General features: G+C 37.0%; 1 protein-coding gene across 1 annotated transcript in view; it reads left to right on the forward strand.

Annotated features, from left to right (window-relative positions):
• The window catches only part of LONP2 (lon peptidase 2, peroxisomal), a 32,041-nt gene extending 23,211 nt beyond the window's left edge, over positions 1–8,830 (forward strand). The window contains exons 12-15 of the mRNA XM_026036529.1: positions 3,621–3,763; positions 4,818–5,025; positions 5,865–6,055; positions 7,484–8,830. Of these exons, the coding sequence (XP_025892314.1) occupies positions 3,621–3,763; positions 4,818–5,025; positions 5,865–6,055; positions 7,484–7,705 (764 nt within the window). The 3' untranslated portion in view covers positions 7,706–8,830. The remainder of the gene's footprint in view (positions 1–3,620; positions 3,764–4,817; positions 5,026–5,864; positions 6,056–7,483) is intronic.
• Positions 8,831–11,603: the final 2,773 nt, after the last annotated feature.

Genomic DNA, 11,603 nt, shown 5'->3' on the forward strand with positions numbered 1-11,603 from the left:
TGACACTGGAGGAAATTCTAGTAGTTACAAAAATATGTGTCTCTCCTACCTATTTTAGTGCATCTGCCTCAAGTGTGCGGTGCAGCAGCTGTGTACCCAGGCAGCATAACATGATACAACAGTTGGAAGCCAGAAGCAAGAAGTGATTTATGGGATTCAGACATGAAAGGAAGTTTAGGAAAAGTAATATTTAGCTACTAAAACTGAGTAAACTAATCCTACCTACATTGAAACCAAGGCTTCAGAAATATTTAAGATTTTCTGTAACCCAGTAATACAGTTTGTCCTAATGTTTGGGAATGAATCTGCACTTTTTTTGATTTTAAAGTTAAAGTGCTCAACTTTATCAAAAATGTGCAGGCTTTATTCCCCCTATCCCAACTTGGATATAACACATTTTACTTGCAAAGTATAGGGTTATGAATTTCTTTTCTTTTTGGTATTAGTATGCCAGGTGTAGCATTGCTACTCTTCCAGAAAGTGACACTTTCTGTAATCTATCCAAAATCTGGCACTTGGCAAGAGCACAGGGTCTTCCTTAGCTCTGGGGAATTGTTTTGCAAAAACTGAGTGGTGTGAATCCCAGGGTAGTGCCTCTTTAGGCGCTCAAGTTCAAGTTTAACTGTGCTGACATTAGCACAATTACTACTTAACAACAGTAAATAAATTTAATATTACTTAAATATACTTAGCAGGTCTACAGAAGTGTAATTCATGGTTCTTTCTCCAAATTGCTTGGAGTTATTTTTCTGTTTAGGCCATAAGCAGAAATTATATCAAAAGTAGGTTCTCTATGCAGGCTATTTTTAACATATATTAAGTATTTTTGCATGATAGGTTCAATTTGAAAGCTATTTAATATTTTCAAGTTTCCATTTTATTCTTCTGTGTTATAGCAAGACATCTTTGTTTTTAAAAGCATTGTATTACTAATGCTTAATTTTAAATATGTTTTATGAGGAAATAAGAAATTGCTACCTGATTAAAAAAAAAAAAAAAAAAAATTCAGCTCTTCCATTTACACTGAATCTCTGGAAGAAAGTGGGAATCTTAAATTCTTGGTGTTTATCTTTGTGCCATGAAATTCCTTTTTGGAATAAATCCAAATTTCCTCTTTCTGGAAATTTGAATGTGCCTGTCTTTATAGGTAGAAGTGTCATTTCAGGTGGTTTTTAATTTTATTTTTTAAAAATAATTTATGGCTATTCTTCTAGGATGGAGGGGAACAAGTATAAGACATTAATGGAAAAATGAATAAATTCCTTATAGTCAGCACATCTAATAAGGTGATCAAATAAGACTTTTTCTCTCAAAGTTAGTGTTTGTAATTACCTTTGGGAACCTGGCTGCATGATCTAATAACAGCTTAGGAAAGCTCAGAGTTTAGGTTAACATTTTTGAAAACAGGGGAGTCTGGAGTTTGTTATTGCTAAAGATTATAAAATAGGGTCTAGTAATTCGATTATATATGCACAAAGGGTTTCTTATTCTTTTCACAGGGCAGGTGGTCTCAAAGCTTAAATACTCAGTTGTTTATGAGAAGCCTCTGTCGCTTCAGCTGTTGACAGAGAATTGAGTGAAATAAAAACAAGCAGAAATGGTAAATCATTGTGTGCATGAGCAGGTGAAGTACTTTAGTATCACACAAGATACAAGTTACACTCAGTTTTGTTTTAAAATAAGAATTATCATATGAGATTACTCAGCTTTTTAAGGTGAATACTGTCAGAATTACAACCTGATTTGCAGGTATAGCACAAAGAGTTACCTGTTTCCTATACTTGCTGTTTTTAGTGTATTTGAATGTATAATGTACAAGAAATGGTAGTTCCAGAAAAATATGGAGATGGGCTGAAACAAGAGGAGGGCTGTCCGACAAAAGCTGTGTTCCCAGGAAAGGAATTGGTTTGCGTGTAGAGCAATGAGTTGTTGTAGAATGGAAAGATTAGTGGCCGTTGGATAATAACGACCTGATTTGAGTGCTGCATGAAAGTGGAATTGATGCTATTATTATAATAGCGATGTCGAGCATTTTTTCGTGGTTCTGTATGAAAGCATTAGTGAGAATTGTATTGTAACAATATTAACTGTAAAAAGACCTTTATACATCAGGATTAATAAAAGGGTCGTTTGTATCGTGTGCAATGAGTCATTCCTGCTTCATCCATTCCATTCTGAAAATTACTTTTGCACCACTGTACACCCACTTTCAGTATTACATTAAATAGATTAGATCGGTGATTTGTGTCTTTCCGTAATGTTTAAATTTCCTAATCTTCAGTTGTTGTGCCTATATCAGGATGCAGAGGAAGCCATTCTTGGCATTCGCTTCGGACAACATAGACAATTTCTGCAATGTTGGTGTTGGAGGTCTGAGGCTCAGCACACGGCCCTGCCTTGCAGGCTCCTGCCTTAAATGGATTTTGAGATGGGTATTATTGAGGTGGAATGAAGCATCTTTGCTCTGAGTGTGTGTGTGTGTGTGTGTGTGTGTGTGTGTGCGCACTGTGTTTTTCTTAATGGTAGCCTCAGGGCAGGGAGGCACTGCTGTAAGACTGCCAGAGTCTTAGAAATATTGGAATATTTCAACTATTTTTCATTTTTCTGATAAATGTTTCACTGAAGTACTGCTTTATACTTTCAAGAAAACAGTAAATGAGCTTTTAGCACCTGGATCAAATGCAGCGGGCAAGTGAGCACCGGTTCTCCTGTCGGTATCGAGGCTCTTGGGCACATCCACAATATAGGGCTGCTACAAGTCATATTTAATTCTCCAGCTTCTTTGTGCAACCAACCAGCTACACACTGAGGTTAAAATAGTTTTCAGGCTTTTGTATTTACAGGGTCTCCATTAACATTATTCATTTTAACATTTGTGTAGAAAACTAAAACGTTATCACTAAGGAAACAGCTGTACTGCTCAGAAATACAGTGGTACTTAAAATGGAGTAAGAAAGGAACATGCTTCTGAATCCATAACTAGAGCTTTGTGTGAGCCTTTCCTTCCTCATGATTTGAGTATTTTATGTCTGAAAGCATTAGGTTTTTGGGGTTTATAGCCCTTTTGGAAGGGTGCATTGTGTCAGTGGGTATTTCCAAAAAGGCCAAGTTACCTAAAAGGCTGCTTGTTTTGGAAAGGAGATATTACTGAATGAGGTGCGGAGTAGAGTTAATAACCGCAGTGCTGTGGCAAAACAACTTGGGTAAATGTGGCCTAAGTGGCACTTCTGGATTCGACAGAGCTCAATTCTTTCTAAATGTCGGAAGTAAGTTGAAGTAAGCATTGAAACCCTTGCAGGAGACCACAGCACAGCAGTAAGTGTACATAAAAAGGACTGCAGTTAATTATAGTCACATTCAGCTCCATTATTTATATTATACTATATTAAACATCATCATCTGCAAATGTTTTTTATATATATCTAATGAAAAGAGCGAAATCCTAAACGAACTTCATGTATTTTGCAACATGACCTACTTGAAGCAAGTTGCTTCTCCATCAGTGCTCTTGATTTAAAATTGTCTTTGCTGGACAGTTCAGAACGTGTTTAGTCTTTAGTCTCAATGAAATTTGATGACGTATTATCTGTAATTTGACTATGTATCTTTTCTTTTCTTAGAATGCAAAGAGCATATCACAGAAGATGCAAAAACAGACTCCATCAGTGACACAGCTGACCTGGCTCTGCCACCTGAAATGCCGATTTTAATTGATTTCCATGCTTTAAAAGATATCCTGGGGCCACCTATGTATGAAATGGAGGTAACAGCCTCATTTGTTTCTGTTTGACTGCTGTCGCTCTATTTTGAATAGTCTCTGTTGTTCTGCTGTTGACTGAGTTTGTGCAATATTACCTTTAAAAAAAATGTAATGTAAAAAATTCTTTATATTTCAGTAGATATCTTTTCACCTAAAGAAATTTTTGTTTACTTACTTATTTTAGAGGATGAGTAATGCCATGACAGACTTCCTGTGAGCAAAGATGCCTGCAGTAGTGCTTAAGAATGTGTTGGTGTTCTTTCAGTTTGTAACAATTTTGCTTTTGTCTGGGGAATGGTTTGTGGTCTTGGGAAAGAAGCCACAAGTGGAACCCAGGAATCCTGCCTTGGAGGTAGCTGTGTTAAGGACTGTCCCACATATCCCCTAAAGCCAGTCAGCATTTTGGGGTATTAAAGCCACTTCATTGTACACTAAAACTTCTCAAACTTTCTTTAAATTAATGCAACTTAAAAATAGGTCTCATGATTAGGCAGCTCTGCTCCTTGGTAGGTTTATTTCCAGAACCTTGAGTTTCTTTCCTGCTTTTGCATTTGCTGCGTTTAATGACAATGCCAGTTATTCGGTGCTTTGCTTTAGGTCCAAGTGAACTGACTTGAGTATAAGCAGTGTGTATCTGTAAAGCAGTGTACCCTGTAAAGCTCTGCTGGAACACCAGGTTGTGCTGTCTTTGTCCTGGAAAAAAAGATAACTGAACCACAAACTTGTGTAGAAAACAGAAGGGAAAGCTACTAAAAGGATGAAATTCAAACCTTTTAAGGAATTTTCTTTGAAGATTCATCTCTCCTGGATGAAAGAATTGGACTCTGATGGGATTTGGAGGCCAAAAAGCAAACATGATGCAGCAGAGAAAACAGATTAGACAGCAGAGAAAAATGATTTTTGGATTAAATATGATTGCATTTAACCCAACAGTAATGTATTAATCTTTTGATTTTTAATGAATACAATTGTTTCAAAGGCAGCTATCAAAAGTATTTTTGCAGTGGTTTAAGCTGAGATTGTTGCCTAACTCATTTCCTACATTCTCTTCCTTCAGGTGTCAGAACGGCTGAGTCAGCCTGGGGTGGCCATAGGCTTGGCCTGGACCCCGCTGGGCGGCGAGATCATGTTCGTGGAAGCCAGTCGCATGGATGGCGAGGGGCAGCTCACGCTCACGGGCCAGCTCGGAGATGTCATGAAGGAGTCGGCGCATCTGGCCATTAGCTGGCTGCGCAGCAACGCAAAGAGATACCAGCTGACCAACGGTGCGGGGGCAATGAGGGGCGCTGCTGGCACTGAATGGGAGCCTTTGAGTGCTCCCGTGCACCCATTGCATCAGCGCGAAGATGCACAGAAAGGAGGCCGTTAATATTGCTTGGCGTTAAAAAGACCTAATGCCTCATAGATTGTGGCATTGCAGAATGACATTAGCAGTTATTCTTGTTCATTGTAGAAACGGGTGTTAACAGAATAAGGCTTCTCAAGTCATCAATGATTTCTTGCTTAAAGTACACCCCAGAGTCCTGGAGGATGCTTTGTAATTTGGTGAACAGCCAAACCAATAGCCCAGTAATTGTTGAGTATTTATCATTCCTTAGAGTGGTTTAGATAGTTTAGTAAACTAAAAGGACTGAGTGAATGCATAGGAAATACTGCTAGCATCAATATTTTAAACCAGAGAGGAAAGTGTGTGTGTATATTTATTTATAGCAATGTCACATAGATAACATAAACAGGAAGATATTAACTTTTAAATAGAGCACTGCTTTCCTGCTGTTGACATAGGAAAGCTGACATTTAATGTTTAGAACATAACAGAAAAAAAATATAGAGATCAAGAAATTCATATATTTAATCTCTATATTGAATTTCCCAACAGTGGCAGATGGGTTAATGTGTAAGGGTTTTATATGGGAATCTGAATTTAAATAAGTTTGTTGGTTTTGAGGGGTTTTGTCTTTTTTGGAATACAATGATGCTTTTTCAGCGTGCCATTAGAAACAGCGCGAAGAGTAGTAGTTCTCTGGTGCCCTTTTAGAATAAAGGCCAAGAAAACAAAACAGGTTCAAATTTTTCACATTCAAACCGTTCTTTTTTCTTTAAGCTTCTGGAAGTTTTGATCTCCTTGACAACACTGACATCCATCTGCACTTCCCAGCTGGAGCTGTCACAAAAGATGGACCATCTGCTGGTGTTACCATAGTAACCTGCCTTGCTTCACTCTTCAGTGGGCGGCTGGTGTGTTCAGATGTAGCCATGACAGGAGAAATTACACTAAGAGGCCTTGTTCTTCCAGTAAGTAGCATTTGAGAAACGAGCTAAGTTGTAGTAATTCTTCAATTCTAGACTTAAAACCTGTTCGCGCCTCCTTACAAAAGCAGAGCCTTGCTGGTCATGCCCAGGGGCTCGCCATGCTCCCTTCCTGGCAAGTGTATTAAAATGCCTGATGAGAAAAGCAGACTTAGAGATCTGAATATTCAAAACAGTTCCACATTTGTATTGCAACTTCAAATGTATTTCCTCAAACTATTAGTAAAAGAGGATCTCTAGTTTCACTGTAAAGTTTTCTTAAAACTCTTACAGTAATTTCACATAAATTACTCTGAAATAGTCATGTGTGACATTTCTATATATGGGTTTCTAGATGCTGTTCAATATATGTGGTTCAGCTCAATGGAAGTTCCCATAAAGCTTTTTCATACAACAATGGCAAAAAAAAAAAACAAAAAAAAAAACCCCTCACTCTGTTTGAAAAACAGTAGCAGCACATGGAGCTTGACATTACTGATTATAAGTGGATGTGGGAATTATCTTGTACCCAACGCTGAGGTTATAAAGCATTTTATTTAACGCAGTAGAAAGTAAACGAGAGAAACTGCATATGGTAATGGACTCAGAGGCTCTCTGGAAGAGTTGGGTGGCAGTTAGTGCAGCAAGGTTCCCTGCTGTTAAAAGCTAAAGTGAACCCAATGTTCACAGTGTAAATCTTACATTTTTTTGCTATATATATATATATACACATAGGTCTGAGACTAAACCATTTTAAAATTGGTAGTTTTTCTCTAACTTGGTCTGGAGGTAGGTTTAGAAAAAAAGATGAAGGGAAAAGCTGTAACTGTGACTGGAACAGAAACAAATTTAAAATCCTCTCAGTATCTCACTACAAACTCAAACAGGTGCCTTCCTGAAGCGAAGCCTGTTTTCCTAGACCAGAGCCATTGTGGCAGTTGTGGGGTGCACATTTGTATTTCTGTGTGTGTTCCCTTGTACAGCTGAAGTTATTTATCAGGTAAGACTGACAGCAGCACCTATCACTGCCTTTATCTTGAAGGCGCCTTATAATGCAGTTGCAGGATGTCAGCATGCTGTAGTGAAAGAATTAAGCGTTAAAGCAGTTTTTCTTTAGAATTTGTTCTTTTCCTGCAAGTAATGTGTTTCCCACTGTTGATACTCTTTGCATCTGCATTCATAGATTATTCTTTTAATCCAGAACTTCCCCCCCTTAACTGTTACTGAAAGTATACTGTAGTACATTACCACCTTATTTCCCTTATTAAGTATATTATGAGCTAGAACTATTGCTACAGTTTTAATTACTTTTCTAAATGATTGGAGGAGGAAAAGCTTTTTATTAAAATTTATCTCCTGGTGTGATTGCTGAATTTACTACAATAATTCTTTATTAGATTAGTCTCATTTTAATGTTTTTTTCCTCTTTATTAGGTTGGGGGAATTAAAGACAAAGTCCTGGCTGCGCACAGAGCTGGACTGAAGAGAATTATTATTCCTCAAAGAAATGAAAAAGATCTTGAAGAAATTGCGGTGAACGTGCGGCAAGACCTGACTTTTGTTATGGCAAGCTGTCTGGACGAAGTTCTTAATGCAGCTTTTGATGGAGGATTTTCAGTTAAGCCCATAGTTGAGCGTTTGAATAGTAAACTTTAAGCAGACAGCCTAAGATTATTTCTGCATCAAATTTTAATACTGATCAATTAATGAGCAACCATATAGCAATTATAACTATCAACTTTAGTTGATTTGTTTAAATGCAGATGTGAATGCAATTAAAGCTATTACTTCAGCAGTTAACATCCTGCAACCATATTTTTTGGAGGTGTTTCCTGCTTTTTACTACTGTTGGCAAAAAGACTTGGAAAAATTACTAATTTCCTGATACTGAGAGCTTCAAGCATGAGAGCTGAAGCTATGAGAAAAATCCTATTCCTTAGCTTATTTGGTATAATGTTATATAATTGTCATTTGGTGATAACATCTCTGAAGAGAACAAACCCACAAATAGGAGTTAACAAAATTCTATGGGATGTTCAGACAAAAGCATCCCTGCAGCAAGAGAAGCTAATGGCAAGGAGGTTACTCCAAAACCAACTGACTTGGTGCAAAAATAGTAAAATAGTGAATATTAATTTCCTAAATGCAGATAAGCAATACAATAAATAGCATCATAGGAAAAATGCACAGTTTGGAGATCTCCAAATTGCTTAAAGGGTTTAAACAAGCATTTTTGTCTGAATCATCAAGCCCTTTTGGCACCTCACAGTAACTCTTATTTTAATGATGCCAATGTAGATCTCATTTTTCACACTTATATACAGGAAACAACTAAGGAGGAATTTAAATGTACTAGTTCTTGGTTGAGAAAGGAGTGCACTAAAGTTCATGTACGCAAAGTTGTACTTAACAGTACTGAAGTAGTAGGTTGAGCGTAGCTGAAGACTTTATGAAAAGATTGAGCCTGGTAACATTCTGGAGGGACAGAGTACACCTCCTTCTTGCATCTTACCTGACCCAAAACTAGGAACATTGTGATTCTGGGATGTTTATGCTTCAAGTTTTGCCTATAAAAAATAATTGGTTTATTTAATTAACAGTGCCAGGAAAAGTGGATCATTAATACTGAATTAGGGGCTGTGAATTATTTAAGGTTTACGAAAGTCTGTCAGTATCCCATCTCAAGATAGCTATCCTAGAGACAAGGCTATCCTCATTTTCCCTAGATGTTAGTGAAGATAGAAATTTAAACTTCTGTAATCTAAGGTTCTTAAGTTTTTCTTTGCTTTGTACTAGAGTCAACTGCAAAAAAAAAAAAAAAAGAAAGAACCAGCATGCTACAGTCTATAGCTCATTAATTCAAAACAAGGGAGGTGAGTTTATAAAACACAAACTACATGATATAAGCAGCCTTTAAAATTGTTTCTTTTAATTTATATATACAAATTTATTTTCTTGGAATATAATAGTACTGTTATGAATGACACAAGAATGGTATTTCTGCACCCAATTTATAAGAGCTTTTAAAGCATTCATGGGAAGACTATTAAATTTCACCTAATAAAAATGAAAAATATATTTTTGTTTAATTATTTTAAAAATTCTACTCTTACCAATAACATAGTTTGGAACTTAGCTAGTGAATAATCAGGGTGCAATGCAGGGAGTCCCAGGATGTTTTCTTACTGGAATACAAAAAAAAAATAAAAACCTCAAAGAAACTAGACAATATGTAAGCCACCAGAAAGGTATCATAGCCAATATGCTGATTGCCTTTAATCTAAACCAGCAGGAAAAAACATTCTGTTCTTACCCAGCTTACTGGGGCTCAAGTCCCAGTCCTGCGCATTGCACAGGGCACAGACAGACGCGCAGGGGGTCCCAGCGCAGTCTGCTCAGACATGTAGCAAGCCCTTAACTTTTTAAAGATATTAAGTACTTTGATACAAGGGGAAAATAAATAAAGGGGAATAACTAACTGCAAGGGGAAAATATATAAATAAATTACAGTGATTTCACTTCAGATAAACCAGGGAGCTGCTTCTAATCTAAGAAGAGTCAAACAACAGCTGTTCCCCTGCCACACCATTCCTAGCCATACATCTCGCTTCTGCGGACTGAAAGGTAAAGTACTTTATGCCACTCAAATAGCCTTACACAGATTTACAGGGTTTTGTGTTCTTACTTGCAGAGCTGACTTAGTCCTGTTATTTTCCTTTTTTAAAGACCATATAGTTTCTGTTACTATGGCTAATGCTTAAGTGCTTTATCCTTTTACTGAACGTAGGCAAAAATAAAAATCAAGTGCCTGAGCAAGCTAGAACAGCTGAGGGCTTCTGAGGTAATTCCAGTTCACTGGTAGGGTACGTAAGTAAAGCTGCCATTAAACAAAAGTGTGTCCCTTGTGCCTCTCACAGCATTTACCTACGATAACAAAGCTTAAGAATCCAGTGGTATTGCCTTTCTTCTACCCACACTATAAACAGTTATAAATATAACTAGCTGGCCAGTGATACTCATACTCTTAATCATACTAGCTTTGAAAAGAAACAGCAATAAATAATACAGTGGTATAGGCAGCAATACAGAAGATTTTAACCTACTTCAATTTTGAAGCAATACTGTAAACAAAAAAGTAGCAAGATACATCAAGACAAAACCCAAATATTCACATCCAACTTTATGATAAAATTTTTGTTCTTTAAGCACAAGGAGATAGCAGTGGCAATAGCACTATAATTAATGAGGACAAATGCAAGCTCTGCTGCATTTCATTTAAAGAGAAATCTGAGTATTTCCACTTGCAATTCCCAATTACACAGAGATAATACTTTATAATAACTACTTAGAGGAGGTCTAGTGAATTTTACTCTTAATACTTTTGAAGATCATGGCCTAAGCATAATTTATATGCTTCATTGTTCCATGTACAGGTGGACATCAAATGCTTTATATAAATTTTTATAACAAATACAGTAGTACTAGTTTACGATGTAACAGTTCAGCACACATTAGTTATGCTATAGCATTTCTTACCTGTAACACACAATCAAAAGGAACCTGACTATGCCAGTAGCTTCTAAAAATCATCACAATTTTTAAAATCCTCCTCAAAAATACATTCTTTTTAAGAACTAGCTCCTCCTGGCCTAAATTAAATCATAGCACTGACTTGCAATAAGAATTTAAAAGCCATGTTCTTTTGGGACAGGTGATAGACACAGAGCCATTTAAATTACAAGCAGCACCGCTGAACACCCCTAAGTAAACCCTGTGCTTACCCATCCTGTTACACTTGGATGTAAGAAAGAGCCTGCTCAGGGCTGGCCTAGCAAGTACTTAGCTAGGATTTCTTAACAAAACTTGAGTGTTAAAATCAGATCATGTTGACAGGCAGGAGCCACTGTCGCTGCCAGTCAGCCACTCACAAGAGAGCGCCTGGGTGGGTGCATATATGTATATAAAAATAATGTAAAGTTTGGCCAAGTTTCTGTCAGTAGACTAGAAGATAAAACTGAGGTAACATACACAAGTGGATGAAGGTGAGAGTAACTACGGGATTCAGAAGACTGGCAAACAATTCTTGTATGTTCATGAGGAAAATAATGCTGGATTGCAGACTCCTCTGAAGCATCTACCTGCTTTCACAAGACACCAGTACATTTTGTAGATGAAATCTGTGAAAACTCAACCAGCATAAAATAGTCTTGTAAAACCTGACACTTCCCAATTCTACTAACCAAAGCCACCTCTGGTTCTATATTTTATGCATCCCCACTGCTGTTTTTCATGGTCCTTACCTGGAAAACTACTTACCTCATCCTGCATCAAAACAATTTGAGCAAGAGTTGTCTTAAATTTCTTATCAGAAATCAGTCTATTAAAGACAGTGCACAGTAAATAAACTGTATTTTAATGTGTTACAAAAGTAGTTAATAGCCAGACTACCTCTCCAAACAGATGTCCATCATTACTAGGTTTGACAACGATTTCTTTCAAATATTGTGAGATTTAACATTTTTTTTCAACTTACTCCTTTTTCTGCCTCCATGTT

The sequence above is a fragment of the Nothoprocta perdicaria genome, unplaced genomic scaffold (genome assembly GCF_003342845.1).
Source record: "Nothoprocta perdicaria isolate Ctin4 unplaced genomic scaffold, notPer1 scaffold_18, whole genome shotgun sequence".
NCBI lineage: Eukaryota > Metazoa > Chordata > Aves > Tinamiformes > Tinamidae > Nothoprocta > Nothoprocta perdicaria.